Source organism: Rhinolophus sinicus, linkage group LG15 (assembly GCF_036562045.2).
Source record: "Rhinolophus sinicus isolate RSC01 linkage group LG15, ASM3656204v1, whole genome shotgun sequence".
In the NCBI taxonomy this organism is placed as follows: domain Eukaryota; kingdom Metazoa; phylum Chordata; class Mammalia; order Chiroptera; family Rhinolophidae; genus Rhinolophus; species Rhinolophus sinicus.
In genome coordinates this window covers 14,375,023-14,401,240 of record NC_133764.1, presented here as the reverse complement: position 1 = coordinate 14,401,240, position 26,218 = coordinate 14,375,023, and the positions used below count along the sequence as shown (strand labels likewise).

At 49.3% G+C, this 26,218-nt stretch overlaps 1 protein-coding gene across 9 annotated transcripts in view; it reads left to right on the top strand.

Annotated features, from left to right (window-relative positions):
• The window catches only part of RAP1GAP2 (RAP1 GTPase activating protein 2), a 206,957-nt gene that overhangs the window by 27,253 nt on the left and 153,486 nt on the right, over window positions 1-26,218 (top strand). For 6 of the 9 annotated variants that reach the window (XR_002139499.2, XM_019755481.2, XM_019755478.2 and 3 more), the window contains one exon: window positions 9,366-9,401. The exons of 1 other annotated variant lie outside the window; for it this stretch is intronic. Coding sequence is in view for 7 of the 8 variants with exons in the window: in XM_019755481.2 (XP_019611040.2) it covers window positions 9,366-9,401 (36 nt within the window). In the remaining variant the exon portion in view is untranslated. Of the gene's footprint in view, window positions 1-5,349; window positions 5,470-9,365; window positions 9,402-17,594; window positions 17,776-26,218 lie in introns of those variants that run through there. 2 more of the 9 variants (XM_019755483.2, XM_074320126.1) reach the window with 2 other exon arrangements.

Sequence of the window (26,218 nt, the reverse complement as noted above, 5' to 3'; positions counted from 1 at the left end):
CCAGTAACTGCCTCATCCCCACGCCTGGGAAGGGACCTTGTCTCATCTTTCAGCTCCCACTGGTGGCTGTGAGGACAGAGCTGCCTAAGCAGAGGAAACCACACTGTCTCTCCCTTCCCTCCTGCTCCCATCGTGCAGACACGATGGAGGGACTGCTGGCAGGGGCCTGGGCTGCGTCGTCACCTCTGATCCCAGCCAGCTTTCTCAGCTACCTTGTTCCTGTAAAACCCAGAGCGCTGGGTGGGTTCCCTGGAGTTCTGCCCTGGAATTGGGAGCCTGACTGGGACTTGCCACTTCAGCTGGTTCCAGAAATGCCCACAGGCTTCCACCAGGGAGGCCAGGGCCTTGTGACTTGGTGACTCACGGTGGGCTCTGTGGAAGAGGTGAGGAGCTATCTCGGAAGAGAGGGAGCCCATCTGGCGAGGTGTTGGGAGGACTTGGCACTTGCTCTTTCCCACTTCATCATTGTTCTCTTCCAGCTATTGAGCTGAGTTTTTGCTTTCGAGGCCTTAGTTTTTCCATCTGTAAATGGGCACTACATCAACTGTGTATTTCTGTAGGCTTCACAATCAATGGGGCAGGTGTGATCCAGAGATTGGCACCTACTGAAGCAGATCGTACAGAACAGTGGCCGAGAACTTGGGCTCTGGAGTCAGACCGAGCTGTGCCCCCATCATGCTGGGTAAATTTTGTCAAATTCCTTATCCTCTCTGAGTCTCAGTGTTCCCATTTGTAAAATGGGGATAACAGTGGTACCGTTTCAGAGGCAGTTGTGAGATTGAAATGAGCTAAACTGGTAGGTTACTGCTGGCCTGTAGTAAACTTACAGACACGGGCACTGCCCCTGGCTCCTCGGTCCCCATAGCTCGTCCTCATCTGCACTCTGACCTCCCGGCATGCTGAATCAGCAGAGGTCTGGGAGGAAGCTGAGCTGTGCTTGGTGGGGGCAGGAGGGCTGGGCCGGGCTCACAGCGTGCTTCTCTTTTCTCTTGACTCACAATCTTTCACAGAGAACCCATGGACCCCTTGCTGCCCACTCTGCACAGAAGGGGTTAGAGCAGGGATGGCAGGAAGCTGAGCGGGGCCAAGGGAGGGGGCAGAACTATGATAGATAATAATTATAACAGCTCCCATAAGGGTGTGGGAGCCCTGTGCTACGGTGTTTCCCTGAAAATAAGACCAAGCCAATCAGCTCTAATGCGTCTTTTGGAGCAAAAATTAATATAAGACCCGGTATTATATTATATTATATTATATTATATTATATTATATTATATTATATTATATTATATTATATTTATTATATTATATTATATTATATTATATTATATTATATTATATTATATTATATTATATTATATTATATTATATTATATTGATCCGGTCTTATATTATAGTATGATAAGACTGGGTCTTATATTAATTTTTGCTCCAAAAAATTCATTAGAGCTGATTGGTTGGGTCTCATTTTCGGGGAAACACGGTAAGTATTTACATTCATTTATAATCTTGTGAGGTTGGTGGCAGCCACCCCACATTATAGAGGAGGCAACTGAGGCCCAGAGAGGTTAGATAACTTGCTGGAGGTCACACAGTTTTAAAACTTAGGAGACTGAGTGCTGAGGAGAGGAGAGTGGGGGAAGCTCTAGAATGGCTCTCCTTGCCCTGCAGGACTTACAGAGAAAAATGAAAAGTCCTCTGGGGCCTTCCCCTCTCTCTCTCCAGGCCCTTGCTCTGGGGGAGAGGAGGACATAGGCCCTCTTCCAAGGTTCCCGGAGCCCAGTGGCCTTAAGAAAGTCCAAGATGCTCTGAGTTCTGTGCCCTTCTCTGCTTACACAGCCAGGCCATTGCCGCGTCTTGGATAGGTGTCTGAATCCCATGACTGTATCTTTTATGGCTACCGTGCAAGGGACCAGAAGCCCAGGTGGGAGAATCCAGCCTTGGGGTAGCAGCAGCTGAGGCCTTGAAATGCTCCTCCCTGCCTGGTCCCTGGGCTGCTCTGCTGACCTTCAGATGTGTGGTTCTGGGCCTGCATCCTTCCTGGGTCTGTCAACACTTGGCCCAGGTGGCCTCCTACTGGGTGTTTACCTGAGTGTTTCTATAGATTGTTTGTCTTGTTCTTTTGTTATTTTTGGTTTATATACCACATATCAGTGAAATCACATGGTTCTCTGCTTTTTCTGTCTGACTTATTTCGCTCAGCATTACACTCTCAAGATCCGTCCATGTTGTCACAAATGTTCCTATATCATCTTTCCTTACCGCTGAATAGTATTCCATTGTGAATATATACCACAACTTCTTCATCCATTCATCTATCGAAGGACATTTTGGTTGTTTCCATGTCTTGGCCACCGTAAACAAAGCTGCAATGAACATTGGAGCACACGTGTCTTTATATATAAATGTTTTCAGATTTTTTGGGTAGATACCCAGGAGAGGGATTGCTGGGTCATATGGTAATTCTATTCATAATTTTTTGAGGAACCTCCACACTGCCTTCCATAACGGCTGCACCACTCTGCATTCCCACCAACAGTGTATGAGGGTTCCTTTTTCTCCACAGCCTCTCCAACATTTGTTACTATTTGTCTTGTTGATGACAGCCATTCTGACTGGGGTGAGGTGATACCTCATTGTGGTTTTGATTTGCATTTCTCTGATGATTAGTGATGTTGAGCATTTTTTCATATGTCTATTTGCCATTTGTATGTCCTCTTTGGAGAAATGTCTCTTCAAGTCCTCTGCCCATTTTTCAATTGGGTTGTTTGTTTTTTTGTTGTTGAGTTGCATGAGTTCCTTGTATATTCTGGATATTAGCCCCTTATCGGAGGCACTGTTTGCAAAAATCTTCTCCCATTCAGTTGGTGGCCTCTTTATTTTGTTGATGTGTTTCTGTAGATTGTAAGGGCTTATACAGGAGCGTCTCTCAGCTGTGTCTTCCCCTAGAACACGTGTGATGGACAGTATCACGCATGGTCCCATGTGTGTAGAGATGAGTCAGAAATGCCCAAGCATGGTGACCTTCACTCCAGCTCTTTCTCTCCTATGTGAAAGCACATCAAAATGCACTCCAATAATGGGCTTGTCATGAACTCCCTCTAATTGATGAAAAAGAGAGTCATTTGCAAAAGGAATTTTGTTATTAGTAACCCACGTGACACCAGCTGAGGCTGTGAGCTGTGTCTGGCTTACCCTGGTGTTCTGTGCACAGTACCTGGCCTGTAGTCCATGTGTCGTCGGCATAGGTGAGGCAGCTGGCTGAGCGGCTGATGGGCTGTTTGTTTTCACCTTCATTCTTTCTCTCATCGAACTCCTTATTTTAGTTGGGACTTTCTCAATGGAGAGAGAAAAATTCAGCTCATATTGGCTTTAGGCATAGAGGGATATATTACTGTTTCTTAGCTACCTGAGGATCGAACTGGCTTCCAGCACAGCTGGATCCAGAAACTCAGACGATGTCCTTAAAACCTGGTCTTTCTTATGTTCCCCCTCTCTATCAGTCCTTCCCTTGCCTTCCTCTGGGTTGGCTGCATTTTCATGTGCTCTCCACCCTGTGGTTTAGCAACCCTAGGGAAAAGAGGAAGGAGCGTTCTGGGAGTGAGTCCTGTTGGGACCACCGAGGTCTCCTGCCCACTCCTGAACCAGGCACTGTGGCCAGGAAGGTGGATGCCCTGGTTGGCCAGTCCCGGCCAGGTGCTCCCCCTCGGGCGGATAGGGAACGGTTTTGCTCAGAGAAAGGCCGTGTGGATGTAGGGCAGGCAGGACCCAGGTCCACGGTACCTGGTGAGCATCTCCTGGGTGTAGGAGGCAGTGGGGGTGTTGAGTGGATGCCCAATAGGGAGCCAGTGGTCTGATGCAAGCCCAGAGGGTGAACCACAAGGCCCTTCCCTTCCTGGTGAGGGTGGGGTGGAGGGTGGGGCCTGAGCCGAGGATCACCAGTCTCCTGCTGAGAGGCCAGCTGCCTTGGAGGAAAGGGCCCCATACTTGTCACCCCCAGCCCTGAACTGGGCCAGGACCCTGAAGCTGCCCCTGTAGCCCATCCAGAATGCTACCTGAGGCCCCTCAGAGTTCCTCGCTGTGGGGGAGTCAAGAAAACAGAAATGTCTGTGCCCTTTTTCCATGACCTGGGTGGGAGGACCTCTGGCACCACAGCACAGATCTGACTCCCACAGTGGCAGCAGGGCCCCAAACAGGAAACTGCGGGGAGGGTGGGCCAGCAAGAGAGGCCAATGGCTGCAGCCACAGCTTTATTTCCCTTTCTCCACTGCTTGGGGGCGGGGCATGGGCCTGGCGCTGCTTCTGTGTCCCCTTACCCTAGTCTTGTTGCAGTACATGTGCCACAACCCTCTGAGGGCTGTCATTAGTGAGCTCCTACTGTGTACCTGGCATGGTCAGCACTGGTGCATGCAGAAGTGAGAGCTAGCCTTTAGTTCCAGCTGGAAAGACAAACACACTGGCTCACAGGTGCCACTCTCCCACCTCCACCACTGCTGAAGCGTGTGCTGTTGACCTCTGTGTCCACAGTCGGAGGGGTCTGAGAAGTGCGAATCTGTGCCTGAGCCTGTGTATGTGTACATGTGAATGTACTTTGTAGGCATGTGTGCAACCTGGGTTGTGTATGGCCTGGGTGTGCACGTGTATGTTGATGTGTATATGTGAGCAGGCGTGTCTGCACCCATATGAGAGCCTGTGTCTGTATGGGGAGTTGTGTGTATAGCTGTTTGTACAGGTGTCTCTGTTAATGTCTATATGAACCTGCGTGTGAGTGTGCAGTACCTGTGCTCGTGCATGCAGGTGTCTAATGACACGTATGTGAGCATGTGTGTGCCACTGTGTACCTGTGAATATATATGTGCACCTATGTGTGTGTCCCTGTGCAGGTCATTACATGCATGCAGGTGTCATTATATGTGTGGGGGGCTTTATCTGGTGTGTGCTGAGCCATGGTGGGGTAGGAAGGCAAAGGTTCGGTGTTGAGCAGCCAGCCCCAGGGACGGGTGTGAGGGGCCCCGGTCTGCAGGGCTCCCTGAGTCTCCCAGCCAGGTCTTCCTCTCCCTGCCAGGCCCAGTGTGGGACTCCTAGGGCCTCCTTTCGGTTCCAGGAAGCTAGGGCTGTGTGGGGCTGGGCTGGCAAGGCAGGCTGTGGTGCAATTTGCCAGCTGAGCCTCTTCCGGAGCTGCGGGTTCCTCTAGGTGGGGAAGCTGCCCTCTGCGACCTCCTCTGCTTGTCAGAGTGCAGGGCACACCTCCTGGCCCGGCAGCCTCACCCACAGGAAGCCCAGGTTGGGGGGCAGGCCATAGGGGAGGTGCCACGCTGGGCGCCCCGCCCTACACCCCTGGTGCTGACCCTGCTGCACTACAGCTGGTCCCTTTGACAACAGCCCTGGGGACATTGCTGGGACCTGGGGCCCCGCAGCCGCGACCATGTTTAGCAGGAAGCGCAGCGTGTCCTTCGGGGGCTTCGGATGGTGGGTGACAGGTGGGGGGGTGGTTGAAGGGATGGGAGTGACCTAGCTGTGTGATCTTGTTGCGTGTTGTGGGTGCCTGTGGGAAGAGGGGCATTCAGGTTGTGCCTGAACCCTGGGTTGGTAGGGGCACTTTCAGATGCCCAGCAGATGGCGAGGGAGGATTCTGGTGGGGGCATCAGATACTGTAAGCTTTCCTCACGGTTCCTCAGGTACAATCTTCGCGGGGATTCTGAAGGGCAGAGCTGGAACTAGTGTGAATGTGACTACTTGTGACTGTGGTTGAATGTGTGTGTCCCTGTCATGTATGCGCATACATGTGGAGGCACCTCTGTGATGACCGTGCACGTGTGTGCGCATGTCCGAAACCGTGCGTAGTGTGCATGTCTGCAGCTGACAGTCTGTGCGACCGTGTGTGAAGCATGTGCCTGGCTGGGTGGCGGTGCCAATGCGTGTGCCCATGGGTACACTCTTCGTTTCTGAGCAGGTGACCGTCCGCACCTGAGTTGCGTACCTGTGTGTGCATGTGTATTATGCTCCTGTCTGTGTCATCTTTGTGACTTGGTGGCAGGAGGAGTCTGTGGCCTGCTCAACCTTTGGGGCTGCCTCCTCTCTGCAGGGGGTGAGCTGGAGGGAGGGGCAGGCCTGTCTCCAGCGGTCCTGCCCCTCCTTCCCCCACCCTGGCAGCCAATCCTAGTTCTGTCCCAGCCTGAGCAGCTGGGTCTGTGCTACAGCCTCTTGCCTGGCCCTCTGGACCACCTTTGGCCACTAAGCTTCTGTCTGGGACATGGGACAAAGGCTTTTTTCTCCCCAGGGAGCCAGAACGTGGGGAGACTGAAGTCAAAGGCTTGTCTCTGGTTACCAGCTGCTGGCAGCTTCTCCTCAGCTGGGGAACAGGGACTCGTGGTTTTAATTATCGGTTTCCTTTCAGCTTCTGGGCCTGGGGCATTGTCAAAGTCTCTTGCTGCTGCAGGGAGGATGGCTGGGGGGTGTCCTGGGGTGGGTGGAAGCTGGTAGGCTAATGGGAGGCCGCAAGAAGCAAGGGAGACGGGGAGGGAGGCACCAGGGACTGGGAAGACGTGGGCTTTGTTCCTCTGGCCAATTCCTCACTCCCATATGTGTGCAGCTTTCCATTTCCCCTTGACTCCTCTTTGAAAACACTTTGCTGTCCATCCTCTGGTAGGAAGGGCTTATGGGTGCTCCACGTTTGGCAGATGGGGACAGTGAGGATGAGAAGATGCCAGGGGTAGCACAGTGTGGTCTAGTGCCTGCTCATGGGCGCTCCCTGACACCCAGGCCAAGGGGCTGCGGTCCTGAGGGTGGGTCTGGGTTTGAATCACCTAAGCTACTTTCTGGTCAGGGATAGTATGCGAGGCTGGGCTGGGATTCTTGTCGGGCAGGACTCAGGTAGTGAGATGGTGTCCTCTGATGCCCACCCTTGTCTGGGAGGCATGGAGCAGACAGAGGGAAGGTGCTTGGCACATTGTACATGCTCATTAGATGCTTATGGAATGACTAAGTGAGGTGTGTCGACCGCGACAGGCATTTGGTTGGGGGCTTGTGGAGCTGGAGGGGGTGCCAGGGCTTCCTGGTGGGGTTGGAGATGTAGGGTGGGTATCATCTGGAGATGGCTGTCAGCTGGGAGAGTATATGACAGTTGGTTGGGGAGTAAATGACAGATTCCTGGAGCCCTGGTTCAGACAGTGAGCAGAATCTTGGGGATGATATTTTACAAGTCCCATTGGATGCCTGGGTGGACAGCCACTAGCGCCAGGGATGGACAAGGTGATGAGAGTGAGTGAAATGGAGTGGGCAGGAAAGAGAGAAGGTGCCAGGGACAACCTGGGGACTTTGACTTCTTGAAAGGAAAAGTCTAGTGTCAGAGCTGCTGCTCTATCTTCTGCCTCAGCCCTGCCAAGGCCTTAGGCTCCGCCCTCCTGGGGCCACACCCGAGCATGGGAACCCTGTGCTGGACAGGCTGCTTGCTGGGTGGATGTGGATATGGGCTCCGGGTTGGGTTCTTGTGACCCAGAATGGTGGTTGGGTTGAGAGGGTGTCACCCCAGAAGCCTGGGTTCTATTGCTGACTCCGCCTTGACTCACTGAGGAACTCAGATGGGACACTTCCCCTCTCTGGGTCTCAGTCTCCCCATGTGTAAGTGGCAGATTTCTGCCTCACCCACAACACAGAAATATTGAAAGAATTAAAAGAGATTCCTTGAGAAAATAGAAAACGTGAGGGCTTATTGTTTGGGGTTACAAATATTACAGCAGAATGTGGGGCTCTGACTCCTGGGTCCAACCTACCCCCACCTGGTGGGTTGGATGGGGGAGGAGGAGGGGCTGCATCACACAAGGAATTGGGGGCCCAATGAGACCCTTAGAGACCGGTTGTGGAAGCCTCAAGGATGGGGCTGGGAAGGTGTGTGAGGAAGAAGCTGGGCGGGACCTGGACCAGGACCCTTAGGGCAGGCCCCTGGGGTGGGGCTTGTTTTACTGTCGGGAACCTACCGCAGAAGGTGCTGGGAGTTTGCTCGGAGTGGAAGGATCCCAGGCCCCAGCTCAATGGCTCGGTGCTGACTCGTGTTGCTGGAATAGCTCGGCATCCTCACCAGGTGGCCCCTGACACCAGTCCCCTCCCCCTGCTCGCCCCTGTAGTCCTTTGTAGGGGAAGGAAGCTTGTGGCAGAGCTGAACTGGCTGGATGGGGTAGCTGAAAAGAACTCTCCAGTGTTTCAGGCATCCTGAAGGCGGTTGTGATTTTGGTGGCACTGACGGTGATGATGACATAGGAGTGGTGGTGACACTGATGATGATGCTGGTGGTGATGGTGGCAATGAGCGTAGTGACATCGATGGTGATGGTGACACTGGTGATGATGGTGACATGGGGCAGTGGTGACATTGATGGTGATGGTCATATTGGTGATGGTGATAGTGACACTGATGCTGATGGTGACACTGACAGCAGTGGTGACAGTGGTGGCGATGGTCATAATGGCAGTAGTAGTAGTGACATTGGTGATGGTGACACTGATGGTGGTGATGATACTGATGGTGATGGTGACACTGGTGGTGACGGTGACATTGGTGCTGACACTAGTGGTTGTGACCCCTAAACAAGAGGAGACACAGACAGTGGGAATTTTGCCCACCTTTCTGTCTCTGGAGAGAGGAAGGGGCCTCTTGTACCAGCCAGGAAGGCTGACATATGCAGAGGGTGAAAATAGGAGATAGCAGCACTGCCTTGTCCAGTGAGGGAGGAGCAGGCCGCGGCGGAGGAGCTGGCTGCTGGGACAGTCTGCCACGAATGTGACCTTCCCTGCTCTGAGCTCCTGGGCCTGACAGGTCCCACATGCCCCATGCACCCTGGAGCCTGCTGTCAGGTTCTGGTCCCAGGAATGGGGTCTGTCTTCTTGGCTGGCCTGGCAGCTCCCAAACAGGAAGGTCCCTGGTACTGGGGGTGCCGAGGGTGCTGGTATCTTTCCAAAGCGGGATCCCGGGAAATATTGATGGTGGAACGTCCAGCTGCCAGTGACTGGCAGAGTCTTCTTGTGGAAGGAGGGTAACGAAGGGAGAGGCTACATACAAAGTGCTCAAGATCCCTGGATCTGGAGTTGGATATCTGGATTCAGACTGGTCTAGTGATTTTACCCTTCTGAGCCTCATTCTCCTCATTTCTAAAATGGGGAGAATAACTGTATTCATCTCAAGGGGAATGTGTGGCTCCAGCCCTTCCAGAGCTCACGGTCTTCCCTTCCTGGGCTGGAGGAGAACTTCCCCCTGGAGCAGCTGTCTCCTGCAGCGCCCTCTCCGTCTGGACTGGCCCAGGGAACTCTCCCCTGCTAGGTGGGAGCCTTCAGCCCTGGCACTGACGGGAGCCTTTGCTTTTCTCTTGGCAGGATCGACAAGACCATGCTGGCAAGCCTGAAGGTCAAGTAAGTACCCACTTCCTGTTATGTAGTGGTCCAAGATGATGGTAAACTGGGGCTCCTTTGGGGCCCTCTTTTTTCCTTAAGTTGTGGGAAATATGGGTGGGGCTGCATTTGTCCATTCTCCATCTTAGTTGGGGGGCTTCCGGATTGGAGGAGTCTGGATCAGGCTCTTGATTCCTGGCATATCTGGGAAAAGATAGAAACTAGAATGGAAGCAGCAGGTACTAAAATGGTGGGAATGTGTTTAGTGGTGCGACTTTTAGGCTGCAATTTAGGGATGTAAGAAAGATCATTGTATTTTCTATCTCCTTAATTTTCACGTGCAGCCTGGTCCATCAGGCTTTCTGACACGCCCACCTACCTGAAAATTGTGCCACATCATTCTAGGACCGTATAAAATACCCCTGTGTGTGTGTGTGTGTGTGTGTGTGTGATCAGTTGGGTACCGAGTCATCTGTTAGCAAACATATGTCATGCTGGTCAGCCTGGTCCTGGGGCTGTCTGAGGCTTTCAACACCAGATTCAGGGGCTGCTTCATTTACCGCTTATCCATTTCTCTGTCTGGGAAGACCTGAGCAGACACACCTCTCTCCTATAACCTCCGACTGCACTTCCCTCACCACCTTCTTTCATTTTCCCTCCACATTTCTGGTTAAAGCATCTTGTCTGCATCCTGATCTCTTTCCCCATTGAGACTTAACAAAAGTCAACTTCCATCTGCATCCCTCCCTTGAGCAATGAGTACTGACCAACTACCTGCTTCAATGGAGTGAGTTGAAAAGGAGGGAAAGTCTACGAAGGAAAAGTAGCATTGGTCACTAGCTCAAATTATTATTCTGACACATGTGGGTTAGTTTTTATATGACAAACCCCTCCTTCGGAGGCAGCTCTTCATGCCTGTATCTCCCCTATCTCAGTGGAAAGGTTTTCTAGGCCTGCCGCCCTCTGCTGTGCCATTCAGTTGCCCGCACTGACCGTGTATCTCCTGGGTACAGGTTACTGGGCAAAGCACAGCTAGTCTTGACAGTTGTCATATAAGGTGGTCAAAATAAGAGGCTTCTCACTCTGGTTTGTTTTGCTCAGATGGGTGAGGGTGGGCAGTTCGCAGCGCAGGGAGGGATGGCAAACTGTCCTTGCCCTCTGAAAGCTTTCAGTCTCTCTGTCGAGCTGATGCCAGGGGTGCAGTGGGAGCAGTCCGGGAAGACTGACAGAGGAGGTGGCTTCTAAAGCAGCTCTGAAAGATGGAGCAGGACAGTGGGCCCACCTGTGCCCACGCTGGTTGACGTGGGTGTGCATCAGTACAGCCCACTATTCAGGGCAAGTCACTCTCGGGCAGAACACAACTTCTCGGGACTTCAGTTTCCGTATCCTTTGTCCAATGGGCACAACAATGTTTGACCTTCCTCCCTCTTCTTATCTGCATATTAAATGTGATGCTAAGCATGAAGCAGAGATGCTAAAGGGTGTCGAGTGACAGGAGTCTTTCTTTTGGTGCTGTCTTGGGACATCTTGTTCAATTTCACAAGCATTTATTGAGGGCCTGTTTGTTTTAACCGGTAAAGGTGACATATGTAACCTAGAAAGGAACTAGTTACGTGGTGGAGTGAAGGGCTGGCGGCATGGGTCAATGTTGAGATTGGGACCCCAGTGGGATCTTTGGGTACCTGGGAGACAATCTGAGGAGTTAGGCCCTGGGGATTGAGATGATTGTGGTGTTGAGATGATTGGGACAGTGTGTGGGACCATGTTCCTACTGTACTTGGTTAGGATTCTTTTGATTTCAAGAAACAAAACCCAGTATAATCTGGTTAAGCAAAAGATGGAATTTATGGAAAAAAATCCGAGAGTGCCTCAGGGAACCCAAGGAGGAGGTGGAGCTAGAGCTCTGGAGAGGTTGACCAGGAACTGGAAACCCATCCCCATCAAAATCCCAGCTGGCTTCTTTGCAGAAATTGATAACTGATCCTAAAATTCATATGTAAATTCAAGGATAATCTTGAAAGAGAAGAACAGAGCTAGAGGACTATACTCCTGATTTCAAAATTTACTGCAAAGCTACAGTAATCAAGACAGTTTGGTGGTGGCATAAGGATAGACATATAGATCAATGCAATAGAATTCAGAGTCTAGAAATAAACATTCACATTTGTGGTCAATTGATTTCTAACATGGGTGTCATGATAATTCAATGGAGAGAAATAGTCTTTCAACAAATGCTACTGGGACAACTGATATCCACATGCAATAGAGTGATATTGAACCCCTTTCTCATACCATATATAAAAATTAACTCAAAATCAATCAAAGACCTAAATGTAAGGTCTGAAACTATAAAATTCTTAGAAGAAAATATAAATGAAAATCTTTGTAACCTTAGACAAAGCAATGCTTTCTTAGATATGACACCAAAGTCACAAGCAAAACAATAATAACGAATTAACAAATTGAACTTCATCAAAATTAAAAACTTGTGTTACAAAGCACATCATCAAGAAAGTGAAAAGACAACCCACACAATTGGAGAAAATATTTGCAAATCACATATCTGATAAGGTATTCATATCTAAAATACATAAAGAACTCTTATAGCTCAATAATATAAAGAAAGGCAACACAATTAAAAAATGGGCAAAAAATCTGAATAGACGTTCTCCCAAAGAAGATCTATAAATGGGCGAAAAGCACATGAAAAGATGCTCAACATCATTAGTCATCAGGGAAATGCAAATCCAAACTACAGTGAGGTACCACTTCACACCCACTAGGATGGCTATAATTTAGAAAATGGAAACTAACAAACATTGGTGGGGATACGGAGACATTGGAACCCTTATACACAGCTGGTGGGAATATAAATGGTGCAGCTGCTTTGAAAAATAATCGGGCAGTTTCTCAAAAGGTTAAACATGGAATTATCATAAGATCAACACTTCCATTCTTAAGTATATATCCAAGAGAAATGAAAACATATGTCCATATAGAAACCTGTACAGGAATGTTCACAGCAGCATTATTAATAATAGCCTGAAGTGGAAGTAACCGAACTGTTTATCGACAGGTGAATGGATAAAGAAAATGTAGCATATCCATCCATACAATGGTATATTATTTGTCCGTAAGAAGGAATGAAGTGCTGACACATGCTACAGCATGGATGAGCCTTGAAAATATTATGCTAAGGGAAAATCACACAAAAAAACACCTATTGTATGATTCCATGTATATGACATGTCTAGAATAAGCAAATCCATAGAGACAGAGAGTAGATTAGTGGTTTCCTAGGGCTGGGAGGCTGTTGGGGAAACAAAGGGAATGAATGTTAAAGGCTACAGTCTTCTTTTTGGGGTAATGACGATGTTCTGGAACTAGATAATGGTAATGGTTGCACAACCTTGTGAATATACTAAAAACCATCGAATTGAACATTTTAAAAATGGAGAATTGTATGGTATATAAATCACACCTCAAAAAAGCTATTAGTGAAATCACATGGTTCTCTGCTTTTTCTGTCTGACTTATTTCGCTCAGCATTACTCTCTCAAGATCCATCCATGTTGTCACAAATGTTCCTATATCATCTTTTCTTACCGCTGAATAGTATTCCATTGTGTATATATACCACAACTTCTTTATCCATTCATCTATCGAAGGACATTTTGGTTGTTTCCATGTCTTGGCCACCGTAAACAAAGCTGCAATGAAATCTATGTAATTTTACTAACAATTGTCACCCCAATAAATTTAATAAAATAAACAACAACAAAAAAAAGCTGTTAGAAAAAGAGAGAATCTGATTGGCCCAGCGTGGGTCAGTTGTATCCCTCTGGTCTAATCAGTTTAGCTAGAGATGGGGTTTCAGGGATAAAGTATGGCTGCCGCGGCCACCTCTCTATGTGGGAGGGTTCAGTTCTCAGAGAAGAAAGATGGATTGAGGGCTGGGAAGAAACCATAGGAGGTTTTATCCAGCCACTCCCACTCCCCTTGGGACTAAGAGGAAGGTCGGTATCCATTCCCTCTCCCCTCCCGTTCCCCCACTGGCAGTGCCTAATATGGATATGGTTCTGCTCACTGACAGGTCCATTAGGCGGCCAGATACTGAGATAGCTCCTTATTTCTGCCTCTGCTGGGTGAGACGTCTTTCTCTTTCCTATGCCCTGCTTACTGCTCCACTGAGCACCAGATATCCCTGGGCTGCACCTGTGCTCCCGGTTGCCTGAGCGCCTTCTCCAGGGACCTGGTGTCCTTGACATGAAGGCAGCCATGCAACTCCTGGAGGTGTTCCTGCACCATATAGCTCTGAAAATGGGGTTTCTGGCCCCACTATTATCAAGCATTTACTTGCACAGCATTTCATTGCACAGTTTCCCTGATGTTTCACAACCAGCTCATGAAGCACCTACTCTCTGCGTTTTACAGATGAGAAAATGGAGGCTCAGAGAGGTTAGGAAACTTGGTTAAGGTCATCAGAGAATAAGTCATGGAGTTGGGATTGAATCTAGGTCTGTACTTCATGGCTGGTTCAATCCAGGCTGGAGCTGAGTACTGGTCAGCACCTACCCCACCCTACTTTCCCCCTCTTTTCCCAATGTATATAGAGAGTCTATGTGCCTTGGCCACAGAATGCACCTCTGCCTCCACAATGCTCTGGGTGGGAGGGCCCATCCCCCTGCTGGAGGTCCAGGTTGAGAGGGGTCTGTGGTGCCTGAATGACAAGGACCCTCAGAGGCAAAGGGTGCAGGGGGCATTGAGCCACGCAAGAATGCTGGAGAGGGGGGCAGTGGCAGTACATGCAGGAGAAAGACTTGGGAGGGGAGGTTATAGCCCCAGGCTAACGAATGGGCAAATCATTAACCTCTCTGACCCTCAATTTCCCCATCTGTAAAATGGGAGGCTTGGACAAGTCTCTAACCTGCCCTCTTCTAGCTTTGACATTAGGAGTTTACCTTCATGACTGTCGTCATTTCGTATTTCTCTCAGGACCTTGATGATGGTAGGTGCTGGCTGTTGACTAAGTGAATGCATGCACGAGTGAATGGATGTCTTTGAGAGCTGGGCCTCTGCACACTTTGTCTCTGGCTCCCAAGGATCTAACACCACAGCACCTCGCAGGTTCTCAGTCTACAGTTGCTGAATGAATCACGAGTCATCAGAATTAATCCTTCATATGCAGGTGGAAGGATGGAGAGAAAGAGGCAGGGTCAGCAGGCTGGGCTGGCTCCCCCTGCTCCAGCCTGCTCTGGGGCCAGCTTGAGATAAGGCCCCCATCTGCAGTAGTTGAGCCATAGTCAAACTAGATTCCCCGCAGAGGAAAGCTCAGGGTGGCAGGACCAGGTGTCGGGGGTTTGTTCAGGGAGGTCCTTGAAGCAGCATCCAAAGGGTGAGGACCTGAGCTGGGAGCCTCAGATTCTTTCCTTCACTCCTTTTTGCTGCCTTTGACCACCCTCTCAGGGACCATGCTGCTGCTGCTGCTGCTGCTGCTGCTGCTTCTTCTTCTTCTTCTTCTTCTTCTTCTTCTTCTTCTTCTTCTTCTTCTTCTTCTTCTTTTTTTTTTAAGATTTTATTGGGGAAGAGGAACAGGACTTTATTGGGGAACAGTGTGTACTTCCAGGATTTTTTCCAAGTCAAGTTGTTGTCCTTTCAATCGTAATTGTGGAGGGCGCAGCTCAGCTCCAGGTCCAGTTGCCATTGCTAGTTGCAGGGGGTGCAGCCCACCATCCCTTGCGGGATTTGAGTAGTCAAACTGGCAGCCTTGTGGTTGAGAGCCCACTGCCCCATGTGGGAATCGACCTGGCAGCCTCCAGCATTAGGAGCACGGAGCTCCAACTGACTGAGCCACCGGGCTGGCCCCGAGACCATGCTTCTTTGCTAAAGAAAGAGATATGTCTGTCTGCTGCACAGGCTGGTAAGCCATGCTCCAGCCATCTGAGATGACTGTCACACAGGAACTGGCCATCATGGGACTGGATACGTGTGGGATGCTTCAGTGCAGCCTGTTTCCACTGCTGGGGGTTCAGTATCATGCACCCTCCTGATGATGGGGACATCTAGAACCTATGCCTTATAAGGAAAAGAATCCAACTTTTTAATTGATGGTCCCAGCTCTTCGTCACTAGAAATGGCATCTCTGAATAGAGAGAAAGCTCATGATGGAGCCTAGAGGTGACTGTGTCCTTTTATTTCTTTCTCAGGAGAGGGCCTGGCTGGGGCAGCATTTCAGCTGTCCTGTGGTTTAGCCAGAAGACACCACACAGCCACCTGTACTGTAGGTTTCAGATTTCACCAGCTAAGAATTCAAAATCCTATTAGAAGTGAGTTGACCACACAGGGCAGGAGCAGACACAGTGTGTCTCAGCGTACCTTCCCTTGGTCCCTGGGGTCCCCGCTGGCCGCTGCTGGAGGCATTGTCCATGCAGGATGGGGGATGGGAGCTTGCCATATCTAGAAAGCTCAACGTCTTGCTATGTCACAGCCCTGTTAAACTCAGGGCTTCCATCCCCATTCTATGTGAATTATGCACAAAATCTAGATGATTACAGACACCTAGTTCTCTTGGTGCTGTTAACAAAGCCACATTCTCATCTTAGGGAGAGAGAGCCAAGGCAGGGACCAGGTTTCAGTGCATCATGTCTGTGCTTCCAGCTTTCTAACCTTCCTTCCAGAAAGCCCGTCCCTCCCCAGTCTTCCCCTTGATTCCAAATTACTAGCTCTTTTCATGCTTTGATTGAGGGCCATGATCACCAACCCATTTTCCTGTCTTCCACCACGTCTTTGTTTACTGTGGATTACAAGAATGCTTGGGGCACCACAAAGATGTTCTAGAACATTCTGGGGCTGCTCCATCTTAGTCAGCTCCTCTCTCCCACACCGAGGACATCTGCTGGGAGTTTGCTGGGGTTGTCAAGGATGGGAGAACTTGGTGTTTTTTGGGGGTTAGAAGGCTGAATCAGTTCAGCTCACTTTACTGGGCACCTACATTCTAAGCCCAGTGGTAGGTCCCAGGGTTGCTGGGGAAGCAATGATGAAAAAGACACAGTCAGTGCTCATGAAAGCTCACAGCCTGCAGAGAGACAGACACATAGATAGACAATCGCAATGGAATGTGACAGGTGCTAACACAGATGTCCTCAGAGAGGGTGATGGAGGAGGGCTTCTTGGACACCTGGTAATGCCTGAGCTGTCTCCAAAGGTGAGTGAGACCAGCTTGGAGAAGAAGAGAGAGGCACTCCAGGCAGTGGCAACGCACACAGGCAGTAGGTTAGGAGGGACCAGGCAGAAAACTGGGGTAGGAGTGCCAGGACAGGGTGGGCTGCCATGTCTAGGAGGGCTGTGTGTAGAGGGCGGGGCTTGCTTCTCTGGCTGACCAGGAGTAATCACAGGGTTTTAACATGGAGAGTAATGTAGCCAGATTCGAGACTGACAGCCTCCCTGGCTGCCCTCTGCTAACTCATTAGAGAGGTTGGAGATTGGCGCAGGGGCAGTGGCGTTGGGGAGAGGGGACTAACTGGGGACCTATTGAGGAGATGGATTTCCCAGCCTGGAGCTCTGGATGGCTTGGATATGGGAGGTGAGGGCATGGGAGGGGTCAAGGTGAAGATTCTCCGGTTTCCCCGTGGGCCTTTGAATGGATGTTAGTCCCATCTAAGGAGACAAGGGAGGGAGTAAGGCTCTGAATATACGATCTCTGCTCTCTTCTTGCCACTCTCCCCTCCTGTGTGGCTGGCTTAGATTATGACCATTATAGCTACCCCCTCCCTTCTACCTACCCCTCCCCAATAGAAGGGGATGGAGGGGAGGAGCAGCAGCAGCAGCATCTCGGGCTGCGAGAGCTGGTCTGTGGCCGGCGAAGCAAGCCAGGCAGTGCTCTCTCCCTGGCCTTGCAGGCAGAGCTGGTGGAGGTCCTGGGCTCTGCTCTACCCTGCTTGGCTCTTGGAGTGTCTTTGGCAGGTGACCTTCAGGTGAGCACTGGTTGCCCTTGTAACTGACAGCTGGCCAGACCGGACACTCAGGGAACCCACTTTCAGACACATTTCAGCTGGTGTGTGTAGGTACGTAGTATGCTTGCCTGTGCAGGTGGACATGAGCTTTGAGGGCCCATGTGGGTGACTGCGGTGCCTTTTTTGGCTTTAGCGAGTTCCTATGGTAACCACGAAGAACATGTCTGTTTTGGGATCTGGAGTGGTGGGGCGTGAGTGGCTACAGGGAAAAGCAAGGCAGGCAGATGCTTAGCCGGCAACTGGGCTGTGGCCTGATTTCATTGCCAGACCCTGGGGAGGCTCCTAGAGGTGCCATTTGCCAGGCAGCCAGGACTGCACAGTCCCGGCCTTGTGTGCTCGTGGCCCCCATCCTGGCCGGTCCCCAACATGCCCAGGAAGCCCTGGTGAGTCCCTGTTCTGATTTCTTGATGGACAAACATCTCCCTGGGCCTTGATGGTCTGGTGGGTATCTGCTGATGGGCAGGCAGGGGCCAGCTGGCAGCTCTGGTCAGCAGGTACTGGGCACTGGGGCTCTTCGGAGACAGGTGTGGGCAGGAGGGGCTCTGCTCCTTCCCAGGGCCCTGTGAGGTGGTTTTCTGTGTGGCTGGTGAGCTGAATGGTCCTTGTTGACCCATGGGACAGGGTTCACTGTGTTATTGGGGACAAAGGCACTAGAGCAGAATGTAGATGGGATAGCCTGTGGCCTGCCAGCCTGGGGTCAGCTGTTCCTCACCCCATTCGGCTCCCTGAAAGAGTCCTTGTGGACCCCCAGGTCTCTGGCCATCCACTCAGCTTCTTCACAGGTTGCACCAGGCCCAGAGGCCTGCTGGCCTGGCCTGGATGGTAAGGCTCAGGGTCCTGTGGAGAGGAGCCAGAGGGCTCTGCCTGGCTCACTGGGAGCTTGCTTTGGCCAGGGCTGGGAAGAGTTGCTCCCATGGGGCTTTGGGGAGAGACTCTGACTCCCCACATGTGCATCCCTTGTGCGTCCTGTTCACACTGTGGGTCGTGGGTGTATCCTGGTGGACAGCAGTCCAGGAAGCACTCAGAGGTGTCTGGGAGTGGGAGTGTGTGTGCTTGTTTCTACCCCCTTCCTCCTGCTGGCTCCTCTGGCGCTGGGGGCAGGGAGTTCACAGGGAGCATCAGGAGGGTATGTAGCTAGGCCTTCCCCCAGGGGCTACCTGCTCCTTCCGCCTCTGTGCTGGGATGGGGTGGGCCTCAGGGCTTGCTGGGTCTGGCCGTGGGGCTGTGGTCCTGGTGAGGGGCAAGGGGAGCACAGAGGTGGCCTTTCTGTGCTTTTTTTCAGACCTTTTCTCTCTGGAAGGCAGAGTGAGTCCGGCGCCTAAATCCGGATAGTGCTTCCTGGGAACGGTGTGAGAGAGAGCGGGAGCCTTCAGGAGAGGACCCCCCCAGCCCCCCGCCCCAGATCTCTGGAGTCCTTGAACCTTAGGGGCGTGAAATAAAAAAAGTCAAATAAACTCCTATGTGTCCCTCGTGCCTCTAAAACTAGTCACCCAGCCTGAGATTGGTTACCTCCAGCTTGTTTCCTGAAGCTCAGGCTTGTAAGGATGCCTGGTCTACTGCATTACAGCTCTGATTGTTCAAAGCTGACCATTCTCTTCATCTGGACTCTATAACTTCCCCTGCTTGGTTTCTTATCCCTCAGCCCTAAACAGAAAGGGTGAATCCCTTTCTCTCCTGAGAGCCCATCAGACTTTGGAAGGTGGTTCTTGTTTCCAGAGTCTTCTCTACCCCAGCTGGCTATCCCCGGCCCCTTCGGTTTTATTTGGGATTTCTCACTGCCTGGGCCGATCTTTGGTGGAAGGGTTCAGGTTTTCCAGGCTTCCTCTCAAAAGCTGGGCCAGAGGGGTGGGTCTGGGCCTCCTGCAGGAGCCCAGTGGACATGAGGACGGACAACTGAGGTCATGGGCCTCAGCCTCCTTATTTACAGATTAGTACACTGAGACCTGGGTAGGGAATATTCCTAACATGAGATGGCACAGTGCGAAGGTGGGATGAGGATGTGAGAGGTCAGCCCTTAGTTTCTGTGCAGTGCCTGGCTCCTGCCTGCCTCCACCAATCCTCCATCTTCACAGCTTTCTGGCTGAGGAGCTTGTCTCTTCTTTCTGAAGACAGACTCGATGTCGGCAGGGTTCTGGCAGCACCAGATTCCACCACGGGGAGGGGCTGGGAGCAGTGACAAGCACACAGCGGTGCTCTGCTCGGAGGCCACCTGTCTCCTCAGAACTTCCCTTTACAAGAGAAGCTGGGAATCTGGAGTGTTAGGCAAAATCTGGACAACTAACTCAAGAATGTAAAAGCAAAGCCATCTGAGGCCTATGCTGCCAGTCAGATTTAGCGCCTGGGTCACCAGGGCACCACCTTTGTCCTGGGGGTGTCATCCCTTTCAGGTCTCAGGTCCTCTCTCGCCCCAGTGGACTCCCTCGGCCCTCTCCTCAGGTCACCCCTTCTCTCGTGCTCTTGTCCCGCAGCTGACTTGGTCATTTCCTGCTCTGTCCCCAGATTGGACTCACTCTCAATTAACCTTTCCTCTCTTCCAGATCCAGTTCTTTCTCTGTCACTGGGTTGCCACCGGGGTTTGGTCCTCTCCTGCCCTCCTCCCGGTTCAGGCCCATTATCTCCTGCCCAGACGGTGACAAAGGCTGTCTAATTAACCTTCTCGTCTGGGCTCTGCCAGCTCTGACTAATTCATCATCCCCAAAGCCGTCGCTAGCTGTGCCCTCCCTGGCATTGATGGAAGACCTTGTTAGTGCTGATTCCACACAGGCTTGTCCCGCCAACCCTGGTGTGGGGATGGCCCCACTCCCTGTGCGTGGGGGGCTGGGCAGTCTTTGGGGGTGTTGACTCCCTAGTGACTTCTCTTTCTGGCATTAGCATCCACTGTCTTTGTTCCACACCAGATAGTTTGATCCTCTCCCTCTCCCCCAACGCAGCAGTTCCTGAACTTCTCTGCACTTCGCTATCCCCCAGGAGGCTGTCAACAAGTTCTGATGCCCAGGTTGCCCCCAGGGCCAGAATCGGAAAGCAGAACGTCTAGGGTGGGACCCAATGTCGGTACTGTTAAAAGATCCCCTCTGCCCACGAGATGCCAGCAACCTATCCCCTAGTACTGACAATCTGGGAGAGGGGTATAAAATCTCCCCCACCCTGCTGAGAATCACTGTTCCAGGCTAAGCCAGGTTCACCCTGAGAGCTTTCTAAAGTAAGTGCAGAAGAAAGGTGACTAACAGGTGAACCCCTCTTAGCAGTCAGTTTGTGGGCTTTGGAGTCAGGCAGCCTATGTTTAAATCCTGACTATCCGCTGGGTGATCTTGCTTGGACAAGTTACTTGACCTCTCTGTGCCTGATTACATCTAGTTTTTTTTCTTTCTTTCTTACAACTGTGCTTCCTCTTGACCTTTCGTTCCAGCCAGATGGTGTGACTTGCTGTTTTCTGGCACTTTTCAGCCTTTGCTTCTGTCTTTGCTTATGCTGTTCCGCTGGCAAGAAATGCCTGTAGTTCTTCCGCCTCTCTTAGCATCGTCCTGCTCATCTAAGACCAGTCTCGAAGCAGCTTCCTCTGTGAAGACCTCTTTCCTAAGCGCCTCCTTCCTCGTGTTCCTGGAGAAGCTAGAAACCCAAGGGTCATGTTAGCTCAGAGGCTGTGGGAACCTCTGGGCTGCCCAGCCCGGGCTGCATCACTGTTTTGTTATTCAGGTGAGGTGGCTGACCCCTCCCTGCCTCTGGTTGTGCTGTGAACCAGCAGCTTACCGCAGCATCACCCTTTACCTCACACCCAGCTCATTCTGAGAGGGTGGAGTGGGCGGAAATCCGTGCCTGGCAGGCCACAAAGCCACATAACTGACTTGTGGAGTCCTGCCCTGGGGTGTGTGTGTGTGTGACACGGCAGCCATTGCCACCTTTGTGATTGCCTTGCCACTAACAGATGCCATCTGGAATTAAGGAGCTTTGAGTTCTAGACTTTCCTAAGCCCACTTCTGGGCCCAGGAGCAGGACTTGAAGAGACAGTGCCTGTCCCCACCCTGCCACACCCTGTCCAAACCCTATCAGCCAGCTCAACCTAGGCTGGACCAGATTACCCACTCTGGCTGCAATGCAGACCCATGTGAGGGACGCTGCTTCCTCAGGCCTGGGTGGGGCCAGGAAACCTGAGTGTTATCAGGGCCAGAGGTGGTGCTTCTCAGGCAGCTGGGTTTGCAGCGGTTTGGGAACCAGTGACATTTAAAGCTCTCTCTCCCCACAGTACAGAATCAGTGGTTAGGTTCATGTGCTCTGGGTGACCTTGGGCAACCTCTCTGTGCCTCAGTTTCTCTATCTTGTGCTAATAATAGTACCTACATGTAGATACAATTGATGTGAGGTTTAAAGGAGATAATCCAGGTAAGCATGGAGCACTGTGCCTGGTACATAGTTACGCTTGGTAAGTGTTACCTGCCTTAAATGTTCCTGGTATTAGTAATAATAATCCTGGGCTGTGTGGACACATGTAACCACCTAGCATATGCAAGCATACCCACAAGGGTAAACTGGAACATGTGCACCCAGGCCTGCTGCTAAGGACAGACCTTGCAGGCGGTGTATCACTGCAGGCACACGTGGGAACACGTGGTCACTTGATAAACGTATCGGGAGGGCAGATGTGTGTGTGTACGATGCTTTTATTTCATTCACACTCTGACGTTATTTCTGGAGTTAGCAGCACCTGGGCTGAGCTCTGGGAGCCCAGGGTGCCCCTTGTTTCCATAGGAACCACAATGCAGTAAAAATAGGAGGTGGAGGGAAGAGAGGAGAAGGCCTGAACCTCCTGAGCTGGCTGGGAGGGGTGCCTTGCCTGCCACTGGCCCTGTTTCCACAGCCTCAGCTGTACTGAGGCTCTTGTTTTGTTTGTTTCAGTTTTACAATAATGACACGTCAAACCTCTGAGTATTGATGACTCAGAATTGACAGTTGTTAACATTCTGTTGCATTTTCATCAAACCTTTTAAAAAATTGTGGTAAAATATACATAATGTGAAAGTTTCTATTTTAACCATTTTTAAGTGCACCATTTAGTGGCATTAAGTATAGTTATAATGTTGCACAAGTGTCACCACTATCCATTTCTAGAATTTTTTCGTTATCTCTGAGTTTATACCCATTAAACACTAACTCCCCATTCTCCCCTCCCCCAGCCCCTGGCAACCACCATTCTACTTTCCATTTTTGTTTTTTTTCCTGTGAATCTGACTACTCGAGGAATCTCATATGAGTGGAATCATATAATATTTGCCCTGTTATGACTGGCTTATTTCACTTAGCATAATGTGTTCAAGGTTCATTCATATTGTAGTATGTGTCAGAATGTCCTTCTTTCTTTTTTAAGGTTGAATACTATCTCACTGTATGTAGACACCACATTCGGTTACCCACTCATCTGTCAACGGACACTTGGGTGGCTTCCACCTTTTGGCTATTGTGAATAATGCTGCTATGAACATGGATGCACAAATATCTTTTTGAGTCCCTGCTTTCAGTTCTTTTGGGTTATACCCAGAACCTGAATTGCTGGATCATATGGTTATTCTATATTTAACTTTTTGAGGTTTAGTTTTAAATAAAAGAAATAAAGCATCATTAATTTAAGTTCCTATAATCACTCCTTCTTGGCCTCATTACTCTGTCTCCCCTGTCCAGAGAGGTGCACAGGAATTTTGTGTGTTTTTCTCAGTCCATGTTTTGAATACTTTCACATCTATAGATAAGTATCTAGAAACACTAAATAGTTTTTTGTGTATATTAAAAATCCACATGTACAATGTCCTGTTGAATGTATGCGTCATGGCATCAGACTGCTTAGGTTCAGGTCTTGGCTCTGCCCCTTACCAGCTGTGAGACCTCAGGCAGGTAACTTAATTTCTCTGCGCCTCAGTTTAGTCATCTGTAAAATGGGAATAATAGTAAACCCTAAAACTTTCTTGTAGGGTTATTTTGGGGATTATGTAAGCTTACATATGTCATGTGTTTAGAATAGTGTGGGATGTCAAGGGCACTAGATGTGTTAGCTGGTACTGTTACAGTTCTGCATTTGTGCCCCCTCCACATGGAATCTACCCATAGTGTCACAGATCGCTTTCTTGGTTTAAATTGCCATGTAGTATTTATTTGTATAAACATATCACATTTTTTTGTTTCCCTCATTGTAGCTGCCGTTGATGGCCTCTTAGATTGTTTTCATTTTCTTATATTGCAAACGATGCTGCCGTGATTGTCTCCTGTGATGCTCTGTGTATTTGCTTGAGAGGTCATGTGGAGAGGGACATGGAGGCGGGGCCGCTGGCTTGCGGCTCTGCCAGATGTAGCCAGATTGCCCCCAAGAGAGGTTTTACCATTTATATTCCTACCCAGGGTGTGTGAGAATTCTGTTAGGGTCCGCGTCCCCATGTCCTCACTGATATTTAATTTTTACATGGATTTGACTGATCACAGCACGTGTTGTTTTCTTCTTTACTGTACAAACATTAATGTAACTCTGAATGAGCGAATGAAAGCCCTCATAGACTCCTGGGGTCTCTCTCCACGGCCGGGTAGATGTGCTTCTGTTCTTTTTTCTGCATTGTATCACGAGCATTTCGCCATATTGGCACAGTCTTTTGTCCCCTTTTAAAAATAGCTTTTCCCCTCCTGATTATAAAAATAGTGCATGCTCACCGTACAAGATTTAGGAAATATGTACAAATACTGAGATGAGAAATGAGAAATGAGAAATGAATATTCAGAGAAAATAAAAACCCATGACCTGCCACCCAAAATGTTATCATTTTGATGTGTTTCTTTGCAGTCTTTATGTGTTCTTTAGTTTCTTTTTAAAATTTATTGTATAATGACATTTTCGACATCATTCAGTATCCTTTAAAAACATGATAAAAAATATGGCTTACTATCCTATCATTATGTTGTTCCATAATTTATGTAACCATTGCTTTATTTTTAGATATTAAGGTTCTTTCAATTTTAAATGATTAATAAGTAATGCTGTAAAAACATCCTTGGATAGAAATCTTTGTGTATCTTTGATTTTTCCTTTGGCAACCATTAAAGGTAAAATGTTTTCACACATTTATTTAAAAAATTTTTTGAGAAAATATTTCTTAATGACTCTGCCTATTTTTCTATTGGAATATTCACATTTTTCTTGTTGATTCATTAAAGCTCTCTTTTAATTAAAGCTGTTAATCCTTTGTCATTCATATTTTTATTTCCAAATAATTTTTTTTCAGTTTACCCTTTACCAATAAATTTGACTCTTGTTTTTTAGTGCAAACGTTTTAAATTTTAAGAGTAGAATCTGTCAGTCATTCATGACTTTTTTTGTTACTTTTATGCTTAGTCAAGTTCTTTTCCACCCACAGAGTTGATGGTTTTCTGTATGTTCTTTTTCTTCTTCTGTTTCTTCTTCTTCTTCTTCTTCTTCTTCTTCTTCTTCTTCTTCTTCTTCTTCTTCTTCTTCTTCTTTTTTTTTAAAAATCGCTTCATTTCCTTTTCACATTTAACTCTTTAATCCATTTGGAATTTAGTTTGAGGTAAGATGAGAGATGAAATTATAATTTTATTTTTTCCAAATAGTCAGTTTTTTGTTCCAGGACTACACTTTAATTTTCCATTTCCATCACTGAATTCCTACGTATTCAAAGATGTCTGTCTGGGTTTCTGTTTGATTCCGTTGACCTATCTGTTGACTCTTGTACAGGCTCAGAGGTGAAACAGAACACGTTTTGCTTAAGTATCGGGTGAGGCTGGGATCTCAGAAGAGTGAGGATTCAGGTCCAAAGTTTGGGGGGCGCGTGGTGTTTGTGGGCCTTAAAAGTCAGCCTTCAGAGTGTGTGTTCAGTTTATTGAACTATGGGGACATAGTTGGAGGTTTTGAGGAGAGGTTTGGAGGATTCCATCTAAGCTTTATAGGAAGGTCACTAGCTGCTAGGGTGGACCCCATGAGACCCTGTTGGAAGTGGATAGACCTGGACAAGCTACTGCTCAAGTGAGATGTGAAGGTGGCGTCAAGTGTGGTGTGGAAACAGACCCATGGCTGCAAGAGGCCACAGGGTAGAATCTGTAAAATGTGGAGACTGGCTGGACTTGGGTTGGGAGGAAAGGGGGAGCCAAGAGCTATGTCCTGGCATGGCATCTTGGGTTACCCAGAAAATTGTTCTATTAATTAGTTTTTTTTCAGGTTGTAATAACGTATATGACGATGGTTTAATATAAAACTATGCAGGACAAATAATAATTTTAACACACACTGCATGCTATTCTGTGCAACTACACTGTGTGAAATGCTTTTGTATACATTACCTTGATTCTCCCCCAATCCCTGGGAGATACGTGCTCTGATTCCTATTTCACAGAGGCAGGAAATTAGCCTCGGAGAGACTGTGGCTTGCATAAGGTCACACAACTGGCAATCTAGGTACTGAACCAGGTTTATGTATCATCAAACACGTGCTTGTGCTCGCAGAAAGGAGGCACAGAAGGGCCCTGGATAGTTCTTCAGTCACGTGACATTCCAGCTCTTCCAGGATTGGGGTGTGTACCATCCTAGAAGCATGCCTGGGACCCACTAGCAACTCCAGGGGCCTGACTCCTTGTCTTTCACTAGCAGGTGTTCATTGCTCCCTGCTGCCTTCGCCGAGTGCGCATTGTATTTAGATGCCCTAGAACAGGATCCAACTGCTCACTTGGTCATCATCTGGTTGGTCAGGATTCTTTGTGGAAGTGGCCAGAACCCAGGTCAAACCAGCGTACACGGAAAGGGGTATCTCGGTTCTTAGAACTGGGTTGTCCAGGGACTCGGTC